At 43.1% G+C, this 25,116-nt stretch overlaps 2 protein-coding genes across 3 annotated transcripts; one reads left to right on the top strand and one right to left on the bottom strand.

The window, feature by feature from the left end:
- Positions 1-8,707: 8,707 nt before the first annotated feature.
- Positions 8,708-11,500, top strand: LOC136500823 (serine/arginine-rich splicing factor SC35-like). The gene is made up of 8 exons (XM_066496274.1): positions 8,708-8,902; positions 8,997-9,075; positions 9,153-9,232; positions 9,334-9,400; positions 10,227-10,298; positions 10,634-10,891; positions 10,973-11,135; positions 11,221-11,500. Exons 1-8 carry the CDS (start codon positions 8,827-8,829, stop codon positions 11,224-11,226), a joined length of 801 nt encoding a protein of 266 aa, XP_066352371.1. The 5' UTR covers positions 8,708-8,826; the 3' UTR covers positions 11,227-11,500.
- Positions 11,501-13,329: 1,829 nt separating this feature from the next.
- LOC136500818 (copper-transporting ATPase PAA1, chloroplastic-like) lies at positions 13,330-24,351 on the bottom strand. 2 transcript variants are annotated; one of them, XM_066496264.1, is made up of 17 exons: positions 23,636-24,350; positions 22,196-22,249; positions 21,929-22,082; positions 21,457-21,531; positions 20,894-21,171; positions 20,478-20,708; positions 20,139-20,237; positions 19,847-19,996; positions 17,853-17,999; positions 17,269-17,319; positions 17,018-17,190; positions 16,607-16,739; positions 16,180-16,277; positions 15,740-15,977; positions 14,539-14,742; positions 14,297-14,377; positions 13,330-13,953 (listed from the first exon to the last, which is right to left on the bottom strand). In XM_066496264.1, exons 1-17 carry the CDS (start codon positions 24,086-24,088, stop codon positions 13,693-13,695), a joined length of 2,880 nt encoding a protein of 959 aa, XP_066352361.1. In that variant the 5' UTR covers positions 24,089-24,350; the 3' UTR covers positions 13,330-13,692. The 2 variants fall into 2 exon arrangements, with proteins under 2 accessions (XP_066352361.1, XP_066352362.1); XM_066496265.1 differs by having other exon boundaries at positions 13,761-13,953; positions 14,319-14,377; positions 23,636-24,351.
- Between the last annotated feature and the right edge of the window lie 765 nt (positions 24,352-25,116).

Genomic DNA, 25,116 nt, shown 5'->3' on the forward strand with positions numbered 1-25,116 from the left:
ATCTCTCCTAAATCCTTGGGCTTGGTTACTCATAGCTGCTAAACGCTGTGCAAGTTGGCCAAGATCATCAAACTCCAAACCGAACAACTTCTCCCTGATATTCGGTAACATTCCTGCTATAGCTATTCCAGGTAGTTGATCATCTGGTAAATTTAAAGAATAACACATATTCTTGGTCTCCCTAAATCTGCGAAGATATTCCAATGGTGTCTCATTTGTTCTCATCCTCAGACTCATGAGATCAACTAACTTCTTCTCATTAGTACCCGTATAGAAATATGAATGAAACTTCTGTTCTAGTTCTGCCCACGTACCAATGGAATGAGCTGGTAGAGACGTGAACCATGTGAAAGCTGGTCCTGTAAGAGACAAAGGAAAATATCGAATTCTCCAAGCTTCATCTGAAGCAGCTTCTCCAAGCTGCATTAAGTATCGACTGACGTGCTCTATGGTACTAGTATCATCTTGACCAGAAAACTTAGTTAAATCTGTCGGAGGCTTCACCCTTGGAGGTAACGCCACTCTGTTGTACCATTCTGGATAAGGAGACTTGTATGAATAGGATTGATTCTTTGGCTTCAAGCCGAACTGATTTTGCATCATATCGGCCATCCTGTGCATCAAAACATCAATGCCTGGATCCTGATTTCCTTGTACTTGCACTCCAGAAGGCAATCCTGAAACACTTCTATACCCTGGATTTGGCATAGCATTGATAGCACTGTAATCAGTAAATTCTTGATACCCATCACCATACATATTCTTTTGCAATCTGTTTGATATTGGAGAAACTCTATAAGCCGAAGGTGGCACTTCCCCTGTGGTACCAAATGTCACCTGGCCATAGGTGGGATGTGATTGCTTTTCAGTATGAGTCAATCCACCTATATTTGAAGGCGACGCTACTTCTTTTCCAACAGGCCTCTCTTGATGCTTTGGAACATTGAAAAGCGTCGGCCCATTGAGTGGTCCAACATTTTCTTCGAAGTATTTATCAACCATTGGACCAAAAGTACTGATCATGATTGCCCGAAAGGTATTCAGAAAAGCTGTGTGATGGTTTGTCATGGTTTCTCCCATGGCTTTATAGATCAGGGCTGCCATCTTCTGAGCATCTTCCTCTTCAGTGTAATCAGTTTGATGCGGAAGAAGAACCCTTGGCATTGACTGCTTTTGAAACACTTTATTGCTCTTGTTTTTGGAAAAAGACATCAAACACTTCCGTTGGTATTGCTCACATGCTTGTAGCACTAAATCCTTGTAATTATCTGGCAATTCTGCCATGCTTACGTCCAGAACATGATCATTGTTGATCTCAGATGCCATCTTGAACTAGCAGACTGTCCCACCGGGCGTGCCAAAAAGTGTGTTGACACAAAATGTGACGTACTGTGCCTCACACACAGCAAGCCGAAAAGCGTGGCTTCAATTGGGTTCCCGGGTGTTTCGTGATCCGGAAGCGTGCCAGTCAGTTTGACCTGAAAACTAACAAGGGATAAAACAATTAAATGTCAAACCGGAACATGTCGGGTAATACCGGACAGTTCCACATGTACGGCCCTGAAGCCACTTACAACGACATACGGCTATAGAGAGCTGTCTGCCAACAAATTCATAAACCATTCAGCTAATCGTAAGGTAAATGCACGTAAAAACCTAATTGCCGAATGCATGTGCATGGGAAGACACGTTTGAACAAGTGAAATTAATTATGAGTTAATGCATAACCAAGCTCGGCAATCCAACCGAATTGGGATCCATGAAGAAGGAACGTACAAATAAAAGCGATTAAACTAAACTAAAACCTGCATCTGCCGCACGATACCTAGTTTCGTTAAAGCTTAAACGTGATTAACATGCATGAACCCGCAACATGTGACAATCTAGATTAAGACAATTCGGCCACTATGAGCATGTTATCTATTTTGCAAGGGTAATATAAGAATAGACAATGATCGTTGAAGCACGAGTAAAACCACAAGAGAAAGAAGTCCGAACAATATCAATCTAGATTGGGCAGAAGTGTGTTACAAATATATAAGAGGTTTAAAACATGCAACACTGGATAACTTAATGAATCTATTTAGATTTGCCATATCTAATATAGAGCCGATAACTATCTCGCCTTCACTAAGCATATGAGTAAACGCCTGCCGCACGGTATCTACTCATAAACGAAGCATAAGCAAAGACTTCTTGATTGTCAAGCAAAGATCCGCCGCACGACCATTGAAAACAAACAAGACTGCTTGCACCATGTCTAAATCCACCGCATGATACTAAACATGATAACAAGGTTGTCGGAACTTACGGAGGTCGACGGATCGATGATTCCTCTCGATGAACTCGACGACACGACAAGAGGACTCGAAAGTTGGCACGGGGCCGGTTGTATTGATTTGGTTGTGTACCTTTCTTATAATGGTCGAGGGTCAACATTTATACCCTAGACAAAATGTGAGTCCTAAAGGACTACGATTTACAAAGGAACTTCTAAACAAACTTGGAAACTTACGATTCCTTACCCTAAACTTATAGATTCCTTTATTAATACAACTCTCATCTTCCCGATCGGTCTTGCCTGCCATCTTCTGTTTTCCCGAATAGAGTTACCGCCTTCCAGAATAACCGACCGCACAAGCATTTAGCCGACCGCTTGCGTTGTTTGCCGAACACCCTTCTTCCCGCATGTGGGTCTACCTGTCATCTTCCAGAATTGACCAAAATCCAGTGTTAACAGTCACCTAGAGGCTTTACAGAGCACCTCATGGCTTCACTCATGAAAGCACTCGGACTATGCTTGTTTCTACTTGGCAAGACTAGGAGGAACAAGAAGGCTTCTGAGTTCAACCATGACACATTCGGGGGCTTGATGGACTAGGGTCCTAGGGGTTCCCCATAGGGGTACTACCTAGATGGGCCCTGGGATGGCCATGATCTATTGAAGGACGCGAAACAAGGTGGCATAGACTTCAAGCTATTCCAGATCAACTTAGTTGGCTTACTATAAAAGCTAGATTCTGTAATAGGACTAGGACTCTTCTCTTGTAACCGACTAGGACTAGATACGTGCCCTCACCCTCTCCCCTATATAAAGAGAGGTACGGTGCACCCCTTGTAACACTAACAATCATATAATCAATCTAACGTCAAAGGCTACACGCCGACTGGACGTAAAGGCTATTACTCGACAAGAGGGCCCGAACCAATATAAATTGTTCGTCTCTTTGTGTTTACCGTCAAGTTCTACATACGCCGAAGCCCTTCGAACACCGTCCTGGATACCCCCGTGATGGGGTGCCGGTCATCAAACACTGACACTATGTACATAGAGGTCAAAATGGATGCAGGCAGTGCTCTTCAACTTTTGATTAATTTTGATCTTGGCAAACACGTTTTTGCTGATACCGGTAGTCCTTCTTATGCTGCTAATGCTCTCCTTTCAGCATTTTAATATTTGCTTGGGCGGTTCGCATTTATAATTCACACGTGTACAAGGGGAGTGGATGTCATGAATGATTTGCGATGCAAGTCCTTACGTGCCTACGATATTTCATCTCCATATATTTCATGCGGAGACGCAAATAAAAACACTTCGAGTTTGTGGGATGCAAGTCCTCACCATGCTTGCGATAACGGTCGCAAAATGGAGGGTTTATTGGAAATTGACTAAATGTGAGATGTAAAGAAAGTGAAAGTAAAAGTAATGGTCGATACTCATGCTCTAACAAGGTTCGGTGCTTTAGTGCTGGTATGACCGCTTTGGTGTCTTATCCTTTTCTTCTCTTTTTTATTAGGGTGAGAGGAGGTGAAGAGAACCCCCTAGACTTTTTGGATAATGAGCCCTTTACATTTTTAGATTGGGTTTGTGCCACCCCTTTCACACCCTTTTTCGGGCGAGGGGCGAAGGTTCACAAAATGAGCCCTTTGGCACTAGCCCTTAGATTACTTGTGCGCCAACCCCTCACACCTTTTCGTGCAAGGGGCGAAAGGTCGCAAAGTGAGCCCCTTGGCACAAGCCTTTAGATTACTTGGGCACCAACCCCTCACACATTTTTGGCACAAGGAGCAAAGGTCATGAAATGAGCCCATTGGCGCTAACCTTTAGATTACTTGGGTGCCAACCCCTCATACCTTTTTGGGTGAGGGGCAAAGGTCACAAAATGAGCCCCTCACTGCTAGCCTTTAGATTACTTGCGCGCCAACCCCTCACACCTTTTCGGGCGAGGGGTGAACTAGCGAAATTAGCCCCTCAGTGCGGCTTTTAGATTGGTTGAAGTGTTTTAACACTTAGGCTTATCGTTACTTCTCCTCTTGTATTTTTGGAGGGCCGTTACGCTTTAGCCCTTAGGCTTTTGAGGTTGGAAAGGTGGGTAGGAATCTTAAGTGAAAGTCTGCCTGCACAACCTCTCATTATACCTGATCTTATCGATATCCAAGCCTTGATGATGTCGAGGTTTGTTTCGATGTTCGCATCTGAGACTTTTTTTTGGGAACAAATGAAACTTGAAGTTCAAAGAGGTACAAAGGATTGCCCCGTATATGGGTCAAAGTCTTAGCCCTTATGCTTTTTATTTAGCTTCGTCCTCACGTATTTTAGAGGGTCAAAGTCTTTAGCCCTTAGACTTTTCATTTAACTTCATCCTCGCGTGTTTTTAGAGGGTCGAAGTCTTTAGTCCTTAGGCTTTTCATTTTGCTTCACCCTCATGTATTTTTGGAGGGTCGAAGTCTTTAGCCCTTAGGCTTTTCATTTAATTTCACCCTCGCATATTTTCATTTAGACTATATTTATAACTTTACAATTTATTGCTTTATATTTTTTCTTCAGTCAGCTCAAAAGTCTGCTCACAAGAACTCTCTACATAAGAAGATCAAAGATCTGAAGAAATATTTAAAGGAAGGTCAGAAAGAACTAATTGAAGATTAAGAGCCTTTCGTTAACTTTCTACAACATGAGCTTAAAGAATTGAAGCAAGAACAAGATTATTTACAGAACATTGTTAAAGAACTAAAAAATGAAGATTGTCAATACACACCATTCTGAAAGAACTGAAGGAAGATCGAAATGCTCTAAAAAACAAGCTCAAAAAAGTGAATGAAAAGTTCAAGGTTAAAAGTAACAATATGCTATTAAAATTTCTATTATTCTTATATTTTATGCTAATATATTATTTTAAAATTTCTAACATTGTCAATTTTGGTGTCATATACAGCGAAGTGAAGATGAAATTAAACATTTGAAAGAATTTCTAGACAACAAAGATTCTCAAATTCAAGACGGTGAAAGGTTGTGGAAAACATTGTACAATAACATAGTGGTAACATATCCTTAATTAAATCATTGTATATCAATATTTTAATATTTGAGATCATAATAAAAGATTTGTTGATTTGTGACCAAACCAATAGAGCCGAAGGGAGAGAAAGGAGGAGAGAGTAACACAAGTTACTAGCTTCCAACCCCTCTTCCCCTTTTATAGGGGAGGTGGGAGAGAGGAGGTTCTGTTTATGCCTCTCAGTGGGGTTTGTATTTACGGAAACACACTAAGGGCTACAAATAGACCCCTGGAGTGGGTTTATATTTACAAATATGCCATTAAAGACTACAAAGGGTCCCCAAACATTATTTTGTAATCCCTAGGCCATGCAATTAGGCCCAAAATATGATAGTAGGGGTCACCAACATATAATACACCCCAACAGTAGCCTCTCAGCTATTCGGTTTTGATCCAAAGTTTAAAACCCAATAGCTGAATACAACAAGGTTGGTTCCAATCACAACTTAGATTCAGTACACAATTTTCATCTATACATAGATATTTTAAGGACTGCTTTATCTTTAGCTAGTCTTTGGCTTGTCTTCAGCTAATCTTTGATGGAGCCCTTTGCTCGCGCCTCTGTGGCTAGGTCCTTGGTGGCTTGCTCCTCGTAACGCAGTTGAGGCAGGCAAAGCAGTTGGCACAGGCAAAATAGTCATAGATGATCATGACATGTCTTCAAACCTTCATCACGGATGCCAAGCAAAGCTTATGTCTTTGGGCGGATTGCTTGTCAATGCGCTCCACGCCAACCCCTCTTGGCTGGTGCTTGTGAAATTCTTTCAAAGATGGTGATGGCGATCGCTTCGCTCCAAAATATTGGTGAGAGCGAAGTTGAAGATGCCAATGATGGCTCCTCGACCTAGAAGTGTTGGCGAAAGCATCGAAGGTGCTGATGGGGACCTCTTCCCGAAATGCTGATGATGTCGAAGTCGTTGTCCGGATTGATGAATTGTTGGGTTCTTGAAATGCCGATGAGGCAAATACTGACAGCAAGGCGGGGGTGCCAAAATGGCGTAGTCCCCCCCCCCCACAGTAGCCCCTCGGCTTCTCTATTTGTCGCAAGCGACAAAAGAAGCGCGGTTACTTCTTCGCGTTTCGCACCCCCAACGTCGTCCCCCTTTTTGGTGAGGGGATGGCCAAAATGAATGCACGAGAAGGCTTCGCTACCAACCCCTCGGCGTGACTTAGAGAAAAGTGGCGCCTTCCCCTCAACCTTTTCCGTGAGGGGATGGCCAAAATAAATGTTCAAATAGGCTTCTCTACCAGCCCTCGGCGTGATTTAGAGAAAAGCGACACCTTCCACTCAACCTTTTCAACGAGGGGATGGCCAAAATAAACGCTCGAGAAGGCTTTGCTACTAGCCCCTCAGCACGACTTATCGAAAAATGACACCGTCCCCCAACCTTTTCAGCGAGGGATGACGAAACGTGCGCGACAGGGCTTCTTCGCTAGCCCTTTGGCGCGACTTAGTGAAAAACGGCACCATCCCCCAACCTTTTCGGCGAGGGATGGCAAAACACGCGCAATAGGGCTTCGTTGTTAGCCCCTCGGCGCGACTTAGTGAAAAACGACGCCGTCCCCCAACCTTTTCGGCGAGGGATGGCAAAACGCGCTCGATAGGGCTTCGTTGCCAGCCCTTCGGCGTGACTTTGTGAAAAACGGCGTCGTCCTCCAACCTTTTTGGCGAGGGATGGCGAAACACACGTGATAGGCCTTCGTTGCCAGCCCTTCAGCATGACTAAGTGAAAAACAGCACCGTCCCCCAACCTTTTCAGCGAGGGATGGCAAAACGCGCGTGATAGGGCTTCGTTGCCAGCGCCTTGACACGATTTAGTGAAAAACGATGCCATCCCCCAACCTTTTCGGCGAGGGATGGTGAAACACGCTCCTCGTCAGTTTTTGGCGGTGCAAGGTCATTGGGCTCATTTCAAAACGTTGTGCTTCGTTTGCGCGTATCTTTGACAACACGAAAACATTGAGTTTTTATCATATCTCTGTGTATGAAGAGAACGAAAAGGATATGTGCGGCGATTTACGACTGTGGACATTTTAATCTCATCAAGTATGTTTCTGCCGATATTGGGGGCCTTATGATGCTAAGGTGCCCCTTACGGCTCATGCGAAATGCTTATTCGATGAATGGCTATCATGATGCAGATGGATGCGTTCACGTATAAAATGGATGTGAAGGCATTTTATTTTAGTTTCACCCTTGCTTTAACTTTGGTGGTCGAAATTTTGAACCCTTAGGTTTTTTGTTTCATTTACCTTCGATCTCGTGTATTTTGTTGGGTAGGAGCCTTAAGCCCATAGATTTTTCATTTGGCTTCACCCTTGCTTATTTTTGGAGGGTCGAAGTGTTTTTAGCCCTTGGGCTTTTCTCTTCTTCGTCCTCGCGTATTTTTAGAGGATCAAAGTGTTTTAGCCCTTATGCTTTTGAGGTTGAGCTAGCGAATTTGAGAACTTTAGCGAAAATTCGGTAGCCTAATCTTTTAACTCAACTGGTCCTATCGATATCCAGGCCTTGTTGCAGTCAAATGCTTGTTTCGATATTCGGATCTAAGACCGCTTGTCTTGGGAAAGATTTAAATAAAGTTTAATGGGGTACAAAGGATTGCCTTGTTAACGCCCTTTCGCAAAGGCTTCCCAAAGTAAAAACCCACAAATGCATGCTAGCAAGAGATGAGTGTTCTCAGTGAAATAATAAGAACATGCCGATTTGAGAATTTTCAATATGCTTTGCCCTCACGTATTTTTGGTGGGTCAAAGTCTTGAGTCCTTAGGCTTTTCGATATGCTTCGCCGTCTCATATTTTCGAAGGGTCGAAATCATGAGCCTTAGTCTTTTTTATATGCTTCGCCCTCTCGTATTTTCGGAGGGTCGAAGTCCTTAGCCCTTAAGCTTTTCGATATGCTTCACCCTCTCGTATTTTCGGAGGATTGAAGTCTTTAACCTTAGGCTTTTCGATATGCTTCGCCCTCTCGTATTTTCGGAGAGTCGAAGTCCTTAGCCTTTAGGCTCTTCGATACTACCTATATCTTGCCTGTACAAATCATTTATTGTAATTTTTGTATGTAGGCTTTTTTCAAGTTGTATATCAATGGTGGCTACTTTTATTATCCTTGATAAAAATAGGATGAGATATAAACTGTTTTGAGTATCTTTTTTAAAAAAAAAAAAATCCGTGCGACCGTGCCCACTCCTTGCGGCAAAATTTCAAGTCGCTGTCGCTGGTCGGCGAAGGCGGAGGAGGACACGGGGCCTTCCATCGCGTTCTGCCGTCCAGGTCTGGGCCTCAAAAGGCAGCAGGCCTCGGCGGCCTTCTCGCGCGACTGGCTGCGTTGCACTGCTGCGCAAGCAGAAGCAGCTAGCGGATAAAGAAGCTCTCCCTCTCGCTGAGCCCACTTGCATTCACCCGACTCCGCTGCTGTCCCTCTCCCCCGCGGGGGAGCGATAAACCCTAGGCCTCACCGTCGTCGGAGGCGGCGCCGCAGGAGGACCCGCGATGTCGCACTTCGGGAGGTCGGGTCCGCCGGACATCCGCGACACCTTCTCGCTCCTCGTCCTCAACATCAGCTTCCGTGAGCGAGACCTAACCCTAGCCCCTTCAGCGCCGCCGCGCGGGCGCCCTCTCTAATCGCTTCCTTCTCGCATTCGTCTTCATCCGCTTCGCAGGCACCACGGCCGACGACCTCTTCCCGCTCTTCGAGCGCTACGGCAAGGTCGTCGACGTCTTCATCCCGAGGGACCGGAGGTGAGGCGTCGGTTTGAATTTTCCGGGCGGTGGTTCGATGGCTGTTTCCTCAGGTTTTGTTTGTTTGTGGCTCTCAGGACCGGGGACTCGAGGGGTTTCGCGTTCGTGCGGTACAAGTACGCAGACGAGGCGCAGAAGGCTATAGATCGGCTCGATGGTGGGGGTTTGCTCTTCTTTTTAACCGTGTTTCCCCTGTGGGGATTTTGGGCTTCTACTTCTATTGATAGTTGTGCCTGAGCGTCGTTTTCTTTTGTGCAGGCCGTAATGTGGATGGGAGGAACATCATGGTGCAGTTTGCAAAGTACGGCCCCAATGCTGAGCCAATGTGAGTAGGCACACCTGTATGTTGATATCCTGTTACTTGTGGTGTTTATGTAGTTAACATAACAATATGAACCATGTTGCTTATCTCATTTGTTGTAAACCACTCTTTATTTGATGTGGCAATAATTATATGCTAACAACAAGGAATATGATTAGGTTGATGTGTCTTGATTTTTTATTTGTCTGTGATCTTGTTGATGGTTGATGACTGATTATCTATCTCTTGTTACCCAAACACGTTTTAGTTTAATCTTCTGGCATGCGCATACCAATAATACTAGTTATGCCTTATTTCATTTAGTCTTGATAATGTGAATGAACATTTTGGAGATTGTTTGTTCTTAGTTCAAAACTACTAAAATGAGTCTCTAGAAACAAAATCGGTGAAATTCTTATCCTTCTCTGTATATTTTTTGGATACTGATACAGAAAATAGGTTGACAGAATTAATTGTCAAATAATTTGTATGAACAGTCGAGCATTGTATTTATCTAGCTTTAAGATATATAGCTTGTTTTTCTTATGGTAAAATTCCAGTACTCATACAATACTCATTGTGTACATCTAGTCTGCCATATGCATTCATGAGGTAGCATGTGTAAAACAGTTTGTTGAGTTAAATGCATACAATTCAAAGACAGCACTTGTATTCAATCTCATGTACTAGGCTCTGTTACAGAATATAGTTTTTTTTCTCTCGTTGAATTTATTATATCTCCAGAAGCTGTGTGCAAGAGACTGTATGCATCCATTTATCTTATCCTCTACTTATTTCAATCAGGTCACCATAGTTCGTCCCTGCTTTGTTTTTTGTTTTGTTTCTGTAGCCACAAAGGAAGGGTCAAAGAGGGGGTTGAGAAATCACAAGACAGGTCAAGAAGCCGTAGCCCAAGGGCAAGGTGAAGACCTTAGTTCCTTTCACATTATTACTTTAAATTGTGTTTCATGGTATCCCCCCCCCCCCCCCCCCCCCTCTTTTTGCTCCGTTAACTACCCCTCCCTCCAGGCCTGTGCTGTAGTCATTCACTTCTTTCTCTGAAACTAAGTGTCGACATGAATATTGCCTTTGCTTTTGTTGCAGTGAAGCAAACTGTCGGTAGTAACACTGCTTTCACCTTATTTGGGAGAAGCATTATTTCTAATATATCAGTTTAGCAAATCCTTAACTGCCTTCATTTTGATTTACTAGATCAGCAATCTAGGCAACTTATAGTGCATGTGTTGTTCTAACTAGGCACAGAGACAGAGATCATAGAAGGCGAAGTCGCAGCAGGAGCAGGAGTAGAGAAAGGCATGGCCGTGATAGAGACAGGGACTATCGTCGTCGGAGCAGAAGTAGAAGCCGAAGTCCGAGTTCAAGCCCTGACCACAAAAGTCGTCGTAGAGGAAGAGATGATGGCAAGCGCAAGAGCAGGAGTAAGAGTAGAAGCCAGAGCAGGAGCAGGAGCAAGAGTAGGAACAGAAGCAGGAGTAGAAGCCGCTCATACCATAGGTGCCTCAATACCAATTTGCAGTTTCACCATTTTCTTATTCTTAACATGTTCCCAAATTCTAATTTGATTTCTTTCAACAGTGCTTCACCTGCCCGGCGTAGTGCTAGCCCTCACAAGAGCCCACCGCCACGGAGGAGCCCCACTCCTGAAAAGCATACCAATGGAAAAGATTCACCTCTGTCACGTAGTGTTTCTCCATCACCAAAGCGTGCAAGCTCCCACAGCCCAGGCAGCGATGGCAAGGTTAGATTGGTGTATAACTGCTGGCTATGTAGTTTCTTGCCCATGCATTTCATGTATCTTACTTTTGAAAGCAAATTTACGTCAGGAATGAAGCTTGTTGATCTGGTGATGCCTAAAGAACAGTACTCCCATGGGATTGCAGAACGTTGAGAAGGTTGATTGAGCACAATGGAAGTAGCAATCAACCGCTATCCAAGGTTGCTAGTTGTTCTTTTAATGGCTTGTGTTTTCCAGTTGTCAAAAATATGCTGTTGGTTTGTATTTTGACCTCTATTGTGTTTTCATGCCCCCTTGTACTGCATCATCTACTTTATTTGCATCAGTTTCTTGCTACCATCATATTAATTTGACAAAACATTTGTGCATTTTCTAGTTATCTGTTCGTGAGATGGGTTGCTGTTTACTGGTAGAATGGTATTGCGCGGGACCGACTATGGTGGATGATGTCTTGCTGTTAGTCTTTGTCATTGGTGTTGATATGGCGATGGTGCGGCTGATGATGCGATGATGCCGATATTGTATCGATGCTGATGCTGGTGCTGCTGACAGTGACCATCCTGATGCAGTCTTTATTTTTGTTCGAAAAGGTTCTGAATCAAATCATGAAATTCCAGATGGATGTCATGATTGGTAAGATTTTTTTTGCACAATGATGCCTTACAAGTTATGTTGGTTCTTATCCCCCCACCCCCACCCCCGTTGGCAAATGGTTTGCATCAGTTCTAGTTGGAACATGGTGTTGAGTGGCATTGATGCTGAAGGGTGTACTCATAGTGACAATGGTACTCGTACATGGCTAATAATCTCTGTACAGGAATGGAGGTGTCAATTATGAGTAGCGTGGGTCCTGTTGATCATGTGGTGGTAGTGGTGAACCAAACTATTCTGCTTCTCTATCATGTTGTTTTCATATTCTGGTAGTGTTGAGTGAGTCCTTTTGCTATCAGATGCTCTAGCTTTATTCATTCTCTTTAGTAACCAGTAATAAAATCCATGAACTCAATGTTCTTGTACCACGGCTCATTAGTAACATGTCTTCTCTATCTGGAAATGTAGTTGTCAAATAAGGTTTGCATGGTAACGTACTAACGGTTTGTGGTAGTATACAAGAGTACAACTGTTACATTTCGTTTGTAGCAGAGCACTTGACTATAATGTTAGCTAATTGGAGCTCTACAAAGTCTCAGGTTTAAGATGTTTGGTGTACTAATAAAGGCATGTGACATGTGATAGAGGATTAACTAGTACCTCTGTATTGTAAATGTAGTTATCATTGAGACAACATGGCACTAAAATTTGTAATATTGGTTAAGTAAACTATTTTAAATAGAGGGTGTTATATAAGTATTTCCACGATGAATCTGGTAACCTCAACTATGCGAGTGGATCCATACATATGTTATAGCTGGGCCAAGACAGAAGTTTGGCTTGCATTTGGAATCGTAGTACTCCCTCTCTAGCCCTATGTATATGACGTTTCAAACAGTAAATTTAGCTTGTTTGTAGCTTCATTGTTATTAATTTGTTGGCTGAAACACCATATACAGGTGACGATGTAGTAGTAAAGCATGTAACAATGTATTCTGATAGTATAGCATATCACTTTGTATAGCTGAGCATCCTGCTGGGGGGGGGGGGGGGGGGGGGGGGGGGGGGGGGGGGGGGGCTACATAATGCACAGTTGACTTTTTGGTTATTCAATTGAATATTTTTTTTTTTTTGAAATATTTGATTGAATTGAATATCGTTTGAACTGGGCACACGAGGTGTGGCAACTTGTGGAAGGCAAGCACCAAACCTATATGGTGCAGAGTGCAGACTGCTCACTGCAGCTAAAATACCGGCCCGGCTTGTTTTTTTTTAAAAAAAATGAATAAGCCCCTACGTGTGTGCATTCATTGACAAGTGGCAGCTACTAGAACTAAGAGTGTCAATCTCAGTCTGTTTGCTTTTGGTTTCAGTCAGGGCTTATCAGTCAGCCAACAATGTTTTTCTCTCGTAACAAACCAGTTATCAGCCTAGAAAACAACCAGTGACAGGCTGTCTGTCATCTCATGTTTTTCATCTCTGAATACTAGCTGTCATACTCCGCAAGCCAACGAGCTCGCTTGATCTATGAGGCGCCGTGAAAAACAGCACTCACACCACCTCAGCTGAAAACAATCCCAACTTTAGGTTGAGCGAAAAAAAAAAATGAACAAAACAAGCTACAAAGAGCTATGCAGAACCGTTACATATATAAAAGGTTGTGCAGTGCAGCAGCATACATGGAGAGAGAGAGAGATCACCATGAAGACCTAACAAACCTCAGGAGCTGATCTCAGCTATCCTATCCTACAGCCAGCCAATGTTTTGATTTGTTCAACTGACGACTACCATGTATGGCCAAGGGAACTAGACAACTAATGAAGCTAGATGACACACTATCCAACCTTTGCTCCGTACATACACTTCTGAGGAATCCGTGGCATTGGCACCCAACCGTGGTCTTTTCAGTGGCCCATGTCACCGAATCGTGTCCAAATCATCATGAATGAACATGGTCAATTCGAACAACTCAGGTACTCCATTTCGATGAGTAATTTTTCTCAGCCTCATTAGTAGTTTCTGATGGACCATCAGAGATGGCTTTCTGTGGCTCTCGCCTGGTGTTAGCCTGGCTCGCTTGCTTCTGCCTTGAGCTCAGCCTCACCCTCAAAAGCAACGAGTTGGCCATCACACCGACCGAACTAAAACCCATTAGAGCTCCAGCTATTGACGGTGTCAGTATCGTCCCCGTAACTGGAAGCAATGCTCCAGCAGCAATGGGGAGTCCAACCTGCAAAGCGATTAACTATATGAGAATGCGCCAGCAGAAGTCAGAGCAGGAAGTACTGAAGTATACTTCTAATCTACGTTGGTAATAAAGAGGTACATGTCAAAATAAATATGAAATTCAAGTCTAAGAGCATTTTGGTGATGACGAGGTTAACAGCCTATACCACATTCAACGTACAGCAAACATTGCAGAATATACCCATTGGCTCACTTTTCTAGGACGCTTTGTAATATTTACAATAATAATTCCAAAATGCTCAGCAAGTACAAGAAATTATCATTTTAAATCTAATCTGTTAGATTAAAAAAAGAAGCCATCTCTAAGAGAGAAGATAGAACCATACAATATTATACAGGAAAGCCCACCAAAGATTCTGCTTCACCGTCTTCATGGTCTCTTTACTCAACTCTAAAGCATCAACAAGCTGCATCGAAGGGGCAGGTTTTTAAGAATCATACTGGTAGGGGACTAGGGGAAAAGGTATTTCATTGAGTTATCCAGCAACGTCAGGTATGAAAAGGAACAACTGCAATGTTTTACACTTGGTTACTACAGAAAATTCCAAACTGTAGTGAAAGAAATCACCTGGGATAACCTGTTGCCCAAAAGTACAACTGAAGATACATCACTGGCTGCCCCAACACCTCCACCCATTGCAATTCCAACATCAGCTGAAGCTAGTGCTGCAGCATCATTAATGCCGTCACCGACCATGGCGACTAACCTGTGCTCTTTCTGAAGTTCAGATATGAACTTCTTTTTCTCATGTGGTTTAACTTCAGCAAGAACCTAAGACATTTTCCCACATACACAGATAAGTGAACCATGCTGAAATGGCAATAAAAAGTCATGCTAGCAAAAACAATCTAAATGGAAGATACAGAAACAGTTTTTCCTGAGCTGCCTTTTGTGCTTCAGTCAGTTTAAATCTGATTACCAGATATTTTGTTTATCTATTTATGAACCTGCTTCCACCTATTTTTCATTTTATAAACCAATGACCTATTATATACAAATTGTGCTCTTGTTTTATTAAAATATGAAGCGGGGGTATGTGCACTTCACAAACAGACCATTTTCAAGTGGATGGTGATGTTGACTGAGAATAACATTTAAGTGATTTCACATATTTATACTTTGGGAAGTTTGTCTTCCTAAGTTATACTCCCTCCTTTACAAAGTGTAGGGCATGGTTTAACCCGGCACAGCCTTCAACAGTGACCATTAATGTATGAGCTGCTTCCAAAGCACATGGCTTTCTAGATGTGTATGTCGATATCTAGACAGATGTATCTTATATGATAAGTTTAATCGTAGGAAGTACCACATGAGTGGGTACATAGAGAAGGAATCCACATCTGCCAAAATCGATCATGTTAGGATCTTCTACAACCTATACAATTCTTAGGCTAATTCTTGGTCAAAGATTAAGGAGTTTGAATCTTGGAGTGCATGCACACCTTATAAAAAAAAGGGAGCACATGACATGGCAACTTGATGACAAATGCCTTCATATTTTTCTGGTAATTCAAAACAATAGTCACTAAAATTTCTGCAGCGATCTGAAACTCATAGAATCATAATCTGTGGTGCATCTCCAAGATTGGTACAGATGATGTAATTGGTGCACATAAAAGCTAAAGAGATAGCAAGCAACCTCATAACATGTTCATTCTGGCTACTTTAATGCCAAACACCAGAGAATTAAGCCACTTTACTACAGCAAACTGGGAAAATTTACCATTCACAAGTACAAAATACAACAACAAAACTCAGTGGATGTTACCTTGTCTGCCTGGATACCAACAACAGAAGCCACATTCATAGCAGCGCTTTCCTTGTCCCCAGATAACATATATACACTAATTCCTTGCTTAGATAGAGTGTCGATTACTTGACGAGAATCTTCCCTGAGCTTATCCTCAAAACAAATAAGACCAGCCAGAGCACCATTCACTGCTACATATGCAACAGACTGGCCAAAATACTCTTTTTCTGGGAAGGGATTGTGAACGACCCCATGCCTGAAACGTTACAATTTTACTAGTGAACAGACTCCAATCGGTACAACATACAATTGCACATGACAGCTAGTGCGTGGAGAAGAGTTTAGAACAGATAGCACTTACAGAAGGTATAGCAGGAACACGAGACGATTAAAAGTGTCTCATGTTGTTAGTGAATTTAGCACAGGGAATAGCTGTAGAATAAGAAATTCGTTTGTACCTTCTAATCCAATCTAATGTTCCGACAGAAACCTGTTTCTCACCAATGGTAGCCACAGCACCAGATCCTGGTTCTTCCATGAAGGATCCATCATTTGCCTGTGAAACACGCATAAGTAATGGGCAAAAACAAGAAAGGTAAATTTGCAACAAGTGAATAAATAGTGTGAAAAGATAAAAATATAAAATAGGTCATCCCGTTCCATAATAATGTGTCAAGAAAGTTTGGAAGAAGTCCGGAGCAAGTATGGGAAACATCTTATTATTGATTATAAGATTGCAGTTCAGAAATACATGATTATAACTCAGGTGGAGAAAACATTTATCCTGAACCAGTTTTTTATAACTTGCAGAATAACCACTTAGTTCATACTTCATACTAAGGTCATTCTAAGCTCACACTTATTGCGCATTTCTGCTATGACTACCTTCATAACGATGCAATTGGCAGCCCCTGCAGCATCCATGATGGCTTTTCCAAGCGGGTGGTTTGTATTTGATTCCACTCCAGCAGCAAAACTCAGAATTTCAGCCTCTGTCCACTGGTTGGCCCCCAAATCCCTGATGACAGGAATATGGTTTGTCAACAAGAAAGTCTTAGAAATAATCTTCACTTTGACATCTATTAACATTAGGTTTACAGAGAAAAAACCATGAGACATATAGCACATTTTCAATGGAAATACATTGGAAACTGCATTCTGTCGCACCCTATTCACAGGTAAGTTCTCCAGAAAGATGTTCAATCAGATGTGAAGTCCAAAGTAGGTATATCAGAATAGAAACCTAGGGTAATTAAGTACAACATATAAATCCAGAGTACATAAGAGACACTCAACTTTGTATTCCCATCTCCCGTGCCTCTGGAAGCTATTACTTTAGTTACCACAGGTCTACCAATTGTTAAAGTTCCAGTCTTGTCAAACACAATGGCATCAACATCAGAGAACTTCTCCAAAACATCCCCACCACGTAAAAGAAGTCCTCTCGTTGCACCTAATGAAGTACCAACCTGGCAAAACGACACCTGAATAAACATTGATGTGATGTATATTTCAACCAAAAATTTCGAATATCATTTGTTTCGTACCAGTACAGCAGTGGGTGTGGCAAGCCCAAGAGCACAAGGGCAAGCAATTACCTGCAAATGAGGATCAATATTACTAGCTTTTGAAGAGGCATAGTCAATCTACAGAATTAGACACCAGAATGATAACACGGGGATGACATTTTTCTCTCTACAGAGAAAACAAGCACTGCAGTCCAACATAAATCAATTTAACGTATACAAATGTCAACGCCCAGGATCCAAAACTGCTAGGGATTTTGCACATTCATGTGTGGTTCATCAAGACAACACCCATGAAACTAAATATTCTTAATGCACATGATGGCTCAAATATCAACACTCAAGCATGTTTCATCAAGTCACACCCATTATATTTTTTTATAAGAAACAATTCTAATTTTGAATCCTGAGAGTAACTAGTTTCAAAAGCAATAGCTGCAGTTGAAATCAGAACATACTTTTGCTCAACAGAACCTCATTTTCAAAATGAAGGATTTGCATATCTTCGTATACTAGCCACCTAGTTTTAGGAACTAGAAATTTCGCTCATTCAAAGTAAAATAGCCAAAGCAAGGGTGCTATAACATATCTTCCTTGTATCATACCAGAACACTGCAAGAAAGTTGCAATGCCAAAGACATTGCACCTCCATGTTGGATAGTAGCAGATACAAGTTGTGAACCCAAAATACTCCAGAACATGTAAGTAGCAGCAGAAAGTGCCATGACTCCATATGTAAAGTTCCCTGCAACCTGTGTCAAAATAAAATTGACATTGAATCATAGAGCAAAACTATTACTAATTTAGGTCACAATAATAATGTGGTAAAGAAAGGGCCTCTAAGACTGTTACTAAACCCATCCACATGGAAACACCACCAAAGCAGCCATAATCCATCAGTGATGCCCAGAATACAGTACGGACAATCAAATAAATTCCACAAGTTCAAAAAAAAATCCACAAGCACCAACACATGGAAGAGGTAGTACCAAAAGAATAACGGGACCAATATTTCCATTGATCTGGAATGCACTGAGTGCCTGAATAGAGGAAGAAGTGCTCCAACTAAAATAAGCCATTTTAAATATTAACCATACCAAAGAGTAAAAAACAATTAGATGAACCAACCACCCATATTCTGACATTACTTTGTCTGTTAAAAAGCTCTACAGAACCAATGAACTACTGTTGACCATGATATTCACACATATCTTGTCGGTGCAGAAAGTGACCAACACGTAAATATTTGTAGTTTTGCCGTACGTTGTGATCGGAGGTGGCCTAGCACTCAATGACATAAGGTTTATAATGGTTCAGGCAACGTGCCCTACGTCCAGTTTGAGTCGGTCGGTGACTTTATTCCTAAGTCCAGGTGCCCGAAGTTTGCAGTGGAGTTACAAACGAGAAAGAGAAAGATGGGGGGTACAAGAGCTCCAGTCGGACTCTGGTCAGAGGGACCGAGAGTGACGGGAACCCCGCTATGCGCTATGTGTTCGAGCGTGTGCTCGAGGTTTGAACCTGGTGGTTCTGTTGTTGTGTACTAGTGAACTTGATCGATCTAAATTAACTTAACTGTTGGAAGAGAGCGCATCCCCTTTTATAGATGAAGGGGATGGCCTTACAAGTGAGAAGGAGAGAGTACGTTCGCTGCTAAATATTGTTGCCCACGCCGACGGGTACAAGATGATGGTAGACGCCCACAATACTGTCGAATGTCAGATGCATGTGGGAGGTTGCGTCGTCTTCTTCAGGTATGGCAGATGTCGGCACCCGCTATACTGTTGATGCCCAGAGGCATCTGAGGGTTTTTACCGTGTTCGCCTGGTAAGGTAAATGTCGGCGCCCACAACAGTGTTGATGCCCAGAGGCATGTGGGGGGAGCCTTACCGTATTTGTCTGGTATGGGAGTTTGATGGCGCCCACAACACTGTAGGGGAAATGTCGGCGCCTACAACACTGCTTGGGTTCTGTCGTGCCAGGAGGGTCGCAGGTTACTGCCTGGCAGGTGCACAGGGTACGGTCTCTGGTATTGCGGTTTGACTTGTGCGCCCTGCCTTACTTTCTCCGTCCGTTTCCTGGTCCTTACCGCGCGGGTGTCCCCGGTCGGTTGGTTCCAGTCGGCTCTGATTGCGCTAGCCGGAGAGGAGCTGTAAGCAGGGGTTCGACGCATCCCCGGTCGGAGAAGCGGGTCGGAGTCGGAAGTGGTGTTTGGCCAGGCCTTCCGGTCGGAGAGACCGTCCGGAGGCGGGTTGGAGACCGAAGCGAGCGCTCCGGTCGGAGAGGTGGGCCGGAGTCGGAAGCGGGTGCCGTTCCTCCTCGGCCAGGCCTTCCGGTCGGAGATTGGATCGTCTTTCTGGCCTGTCGTCTAGGTATTTGTGCCGGCCCATGAGTTGCGCGTTGCTCGCGACGTTGTCTATTGGGCCGAGCCTTTGTTGGGAAGTCGGTTCATAAGGGACCCCGGGTTTATGAACCCGACATATCTAGTCCTATCCCATGGAGATGATTTGGTTAGAAGGACAAAAGGCATAAATGAGCTTTGAACATCATAACTCCAAACTACTAGTTTTCATAAGAGTACGAATCAGTTCACATATTATACCTTGTCAGCCAATCGTTGAACAGGGGCTGCCCTTGTTTGGGCTTCTTCAACTAAGTGAAGTATGTCAGACATGACAGTCTCACCACCAGGTCTTCTAACTTCGACAGTGAGTTTACCATTCAAGTTAATACTTCCTGCTGATACTTCTGCCTAACAAAGGAGGAGAATCATCAATATTCAGCACAATAAGATGCTAAACTGAGATGTTACTTGAATTCAGCAAGCCAGATAATGAGATAAGAACAGTTGCTTCATGTTAAGAAAAAACTAAGGCATTTAGAGTCATACATACCCCTGCTATCTTTGTTACAGGCATAGGTTCACCTGTCAAACTTGATTCATCAACTGTACTCCTTCCAGCTTTGACAATACCATCTGCTGGGATGCGATCCTGTATGGTGAGTAAATAAGCAACAAAAAGATCATACCAACAAGATCAGCGTGAGCATCATACCATTCATAAAAGATTTCATCATATGAGTGAATTTTTATATGTGAATATGTAACTGCTGCCACAGTATGCATGCATGTTTACTGTTTAGTACGCAAGTAAAGAGTAGTGAAAGCCACATGCAGCAAGGAAACAGAAACTATCACCCATGTTTGTGCATGCTTTACAGCCTGTACTCACCCCAGGTAGCACAACAACGAAGTCCCCAACAGCAAGAGTATCACATGGGACCTCAATCAATGATGATTTCTCAGCATCGTTATCCACCATTAGGCGTGCTTTAGATGGAAGAATATTAAGCAGTCCAGTCATATCGCTGGTAGCTTTAAGCTTTGCCCTCTGCTCCAGATTCTTCCCAAGAAGAACAAAAGCTATCAACATAACTGGTTCCTCAAAAAATGTCTTCCACCCCTGCAGGAAAATGAAATGATATAAACAAACTACTGACACATTGGCCACATGCCATGATGCAAATTAATGTAGCATATTATAGAGCTAGAGGGTAACAAAAGGAGTTTAAACTATGAAACTGACCAACAATATCTGCAAAGCATGCAACAAACCAAAAAAAATTAGAGAAAGAGACTAGGAGCTACCAGCTTTGGAATGAAGGCTGCAATTGAGCTCACGGCAAACGATGACAAAGCACCTAAACCAACCAGCGTATTCATGTTTGGAGACCCCTTGAACAGACTCTTTAGCCCGTCAAGTATTAGTCTTCGACCAGGACCGACAAATGTAAATATTGACAGAGACAAATGAAATCCAGTGGAATGAATGAGGTGCATCAATGGCACATTAACTCCAAAAAGGTGAGACATGTGTCCCAGAAGGCAAACCGTACATAATGCCCATGATACAGCAAGTTCTCTACCTAGAAGAAAAAACAGGGCATCGTGTCAGATATAAAGTTAACACTTTGTATTATAATAAATGGGACTTTGCAAACATACCAATGGGTCAAACCCCAGTTTGCTATTTTTGCACTGGATGTCTCAATGGCTGGTGGCACCAGGACCCACTTGTCATTGAGACATGCCATGGTAAAATAGCAAACAGGGATGATGACCAGCGGACAGTGGTATGCTTGCAAAATTTCCTATAAAAACATCATGGACTGGGAGAAGCTATGGGTACTCGTCTCAACAAAAAACTTTACCACTTTGTTTCAGCTGTTCAAGTTTGTCTTGCATCTTTCTTTCGAAAACTGTTTGTGAACCGACCTTTGAAGAATCTGCAGATAAAATAGACATTTGCATAAGACTGAACATACATAGCTGCAACAAGTGGATATTAAAGATTTGTAACATGTCTGTGCTCAAGAGTATCATGTGAACAAAGAAGACTTTGCATTCATGTATCTCAAGACAAGATTGACTGACAAGCAACAGGAATTCTAAATCACCATTTCATCTCTCCATTTAATATATAAAGAAGAACATCCAGATGCTTAAGAGATTCGAGTTATGATTGTCAACATTTTCTATTGAAGAGAAAAGGTATTATTTGAGCTCTTTATTCAAAGTTTCAAACTAACAATGCTATCCATTATTCAACTGCTCCATCATTCCCAACTAAAACGTACAAGTTTAGCCCTTTGACAGTACTTGACCAATTATTGCAACATTTACCTCTAAGATTGGATTTATAACCACATGTTGTCAACTGATTGGCCAGCTTCTCACCCAACTGCTCCTTCCAGTCCTGAACATCTCTATCTTCGGGCACTACCCAGACGACTGCCATTTCAGTGGCAAGGTTAACAGTTGCTAACCGCACCTCGGGCTGAAAAATCCAGGCACATACAGAGTTACAAGCACAACTAGAAACAGTAGAGAGCTAATAAGCACTTGGCCAAAAGCTCTATATCTGAGGCATGTTGATCTAACTTAGCTAACCTCATTCTCCAGAATGCGTTTAACGCTTGCTGCACATCCACCACATGACATTCCCTGCAATGAAGCTAATTAAGTGGCTAATATAGCTACAGATTACATGGTGATGAGAAATCGTAGCATGTAAGAACAAACATGAACACAAATGACAGCTTATATTTCTTTTATTAATTCAGAACAAATATTAATTGGTTGGAGATTCTAGTAATTGCCCCAGAAACAATGCTGGTTAGATGGGTTGTTGACACAAGAGATAATACAGCAGGTTCTACCACCGGTAGCATTGGTGATTTGTTTGCTGATTCATGATCGTCTTGGTGCTATGAGAATGTTTGTTATGTCAATCCAATTCTAAATATGAAAAACCAGTTACAAGCGGGTAAAGTAACTGATGAGGACATCGCCAAGATGGAGTCGAGGATGACTCCAATTCGAGAAGGGGAGGATGACTCCAATTCGAGAAGGGGAGGATGATGAGGACATCGCCACGCTGGACACACCGACGCCATGGTCTTCCCCAAGTTCCAATTCGTTCCCAACTCAGCTGCCACGTCGCCCTCGGATTCAGCAGACACGTCGTCACTGTTTCGGTCATAACTTCCTCATACGACATCGAAACGGGCCGTTCTTGGATGCGTTGGAAAGGGGACGACGACGCCGTCGTTTTGGATCTGGTCCCAGCTCCAGAAGGTCCGTGGATCATTCTGTGTGACCACGGCAAGGTGCTGCGTCACCTATTTGGGCCAACTTGGCCATGTATCGTGTCGGGCCTTAAGCCCAAGTTGTGGGCGCCCAACCCCTGGCCGTCCCCAACCCTAGGTCGAGTCTTAGACTATAAACACAGCCGCCGCCGCTGCTACACAATTGGGTTTTGTTTAGAGTTTAGTTTTTCATCGAGAAACTGAATCGTTCATTGTAACTGTGGTGACAAATCCTTTTACAGTGATCCAGGGCCCCCGTTCTTGATCTCCTCCACTGTGTCGATTAGTCCTTTGGAACTGAGTTCTTGAATCCTCTATTGATATCCGCGTCATTCATATTTGCAATTTCAGATTGCGTGTTTTACCTTCTTGCTTGTGCTCTTCGATTCGCTTGCAGGAAAAGCCTTCTTGGTGAGGTCAATCAAGTTGTGCTTGGTTGATAACCAACGGAGCAGTGGTGTAATGGTTGCAGGGTTCGAATCGTGTCTGATTTGAAGCCGGATCGCTAACGTCGAGATCTCCACAAATCGAACTTACCGGCTACCTCTCGGAAGATCGGGCCTGTACTCATCAGTAACAATCCGTGTGTACTAATTACAAGTGTTTGACCAGCCAAGTACTAATATATACATAACCTATTCAAAAAGTTCTAAAAAATTCCTTCTATGTCACACATAATATGTTCCCCTTTTTAAGAGTGGAAGGTGATCAGTGTATACTCGTAGTACAGGAATAGCCATACCCCAACGTCAAGGACGATGACATCGGCTCCCTGCGCTGCCGCTCCCTCCACCACACCCGCTCCCTGGGAAGCACGCGGGCGCTTCCAGCCGTCGCCGCCACCACCGCCACCTCCGTCACTATCACTGTTCCCCGGACCGCCGCCGCCGCCGCGGGGCGGACCACCCGACGCGAGCGGGGAGGCAGCCGAGAAGCTCGCGAACCACCGCCGAGGTGCCGCGGGGGGTCCGGGGCCGCGGAGCGCGAGCCGCGCGAGCGAGATGAGGAGGAGGTCGCCCGGCACGGCGAGGCCGCGCGGCGCGGGGGCCGAGGCGGGGCCGGACGCGCAGGCGGCGAAGGGGGAGCGGCGGCGGAGCGGGGCGAGGAGGCGGCCGCGGCGGAGGAGGAAGGGCTTGGTGCGGGAGGAAACGAAGGCCTTGGAGAGCGCGAGGACGGGCGTGGCCGGGTCCATCATCGGCGAGGGGAGGGGAGGAGCCGGCCGGGCCTAGCTAGCGGTGGCGGCGGCTGTAGCGTGTAGCAGCCGGAGCATTGGCGTTGCTCGCGGTGGGGATGAGTTGCGTCCTTTGTTGTTGAGAGTGCGAGAGTCCGAGGGAGATGGGGACGGGAGGCGGCGGCGGAGGGCGGCGGAGGGGCAGTGGTCTCGCAGTGGTACCGCCGTGGGCCGAGGGGGTGGATTGGGATCTGGGTTGGAGCAAAATTCACCAACGGTCCTCAACTTAGCCGATATATCATCTAGGTCCTCGAACTTTTAAGGACCTTGATCGGCGGTGTCGTGTCGGTGCCTAAACTTTCATTCTGATCATGGGAGGTCCCTAAACTGACAAGTGGTATCATTTTCTGTCTAAATATGGTCTAAGCTACTTTATAAGCTGGCATGGCATGATGACTATACGTTACACGTCAATCAACATGTGTCAATTATTCAATCATTATTTATATAATATTTATCATCAAAATATAAATTATATAAAATAATTTACATCAGCAAAAAATAAATTAAAATATTAAAATAATTTACAATAACAAATATATTAGGTTTAAACTAAAATAGAAACTACTAAAATTAATTTAATATTTATGTATCATCAATAGTATTAAACTAATGTTAAATTCCTATAGTATTAAAAAAATTTCTATTAAAAGTTGCTTCTAATTTTAGTATTATTTTAAAGTTTTAATAGTAGTATTATAGAAGTAATTTTTTTCTATTATTATTTTTAATACTATAATACTATACAACTTTTAATAGTAGTATAATACTATTAGAACTTTTAATAATAATATTATAGTATTAAAAGTTTTAGTAATAATGTTGTAATATTAATAACAGAGAAAAGTTACTTCTATAATATTACTATTAAAACTTATAAAATAATACTAAAATTAAAAGTAACTTTAATGAAGAAAGCTTTTGATACTAGGTAACTTTTAATATTATTATATTTGGACATGGATGACACCGTTTTTAAGTTTAGGGATATG

Source organism: Miscanthus floridulus, chromosome 13 (assembly GCF_019320115.1).
Source record: "Miscanthus floridulus cultivar M001 chromosome 13, ASM1932011v1, whole genome shotgun sequence".
NCBI classification, from domain to species: domain Eukaryota; kingdom Viridiplantae; phylum Streptophyta; class Magnoliopsida; order Poales; family Poaceae; genus Miscanthus; species Miscanthus floridulus.

What these genes read in the sequence shown, in the direction of transcription:
- LOC136500823 (XM_066496274.1), top strand. Translation starts at nt 8,827, where the DNA reads ATGTCGCACTTCGGGAGGTCGGGTCCGCCGGACATCCGCGACACCTTC. An exon ending in CGTCCTCAACATCAGCTTCC is followed by an intron (nt 8,903 to 8,996) that starts GTGAGCGAGACC and finishes TCCGCTTCGCAG; the next exon opens with GCACCACGGCCGACGACCTC. An exon ending in AGCCGTAGCCCAAGGGCAAG is followed by an intron (nt 10,299 to 10,633) that starts GTGAAGACCTTA and finishes TGTTCTAACTAG; the next exon opens with GCACAGAGACAGAGATCATA.
- LOC136500818 (XM_066496264.1), bottom strand. Translation starts at nt 24,088, where the DNA reads ATGATGGACCCGGCCACGCCCGTCCTCGCGCTCTCCAAGGCCTTCGTT. An exon ending in TCATCGTCCTTGACGTTGGG is followed by an intron (nt 22,250 to 23,635) that starts GTATGGCTATTC and finishes GCTTCATTGCAG; the next exon opens with GGAATGTCATGTGGTGGATG. An exon ending in AACTTTCTTGCAGTGTTCTG is followed by an intron (nt 17,320 to 17,852) that starts GTATGATACAAG and finishes CCTCATTTGCAG; the next exon opens with GTAATTGCTTGCCCTTGTGC.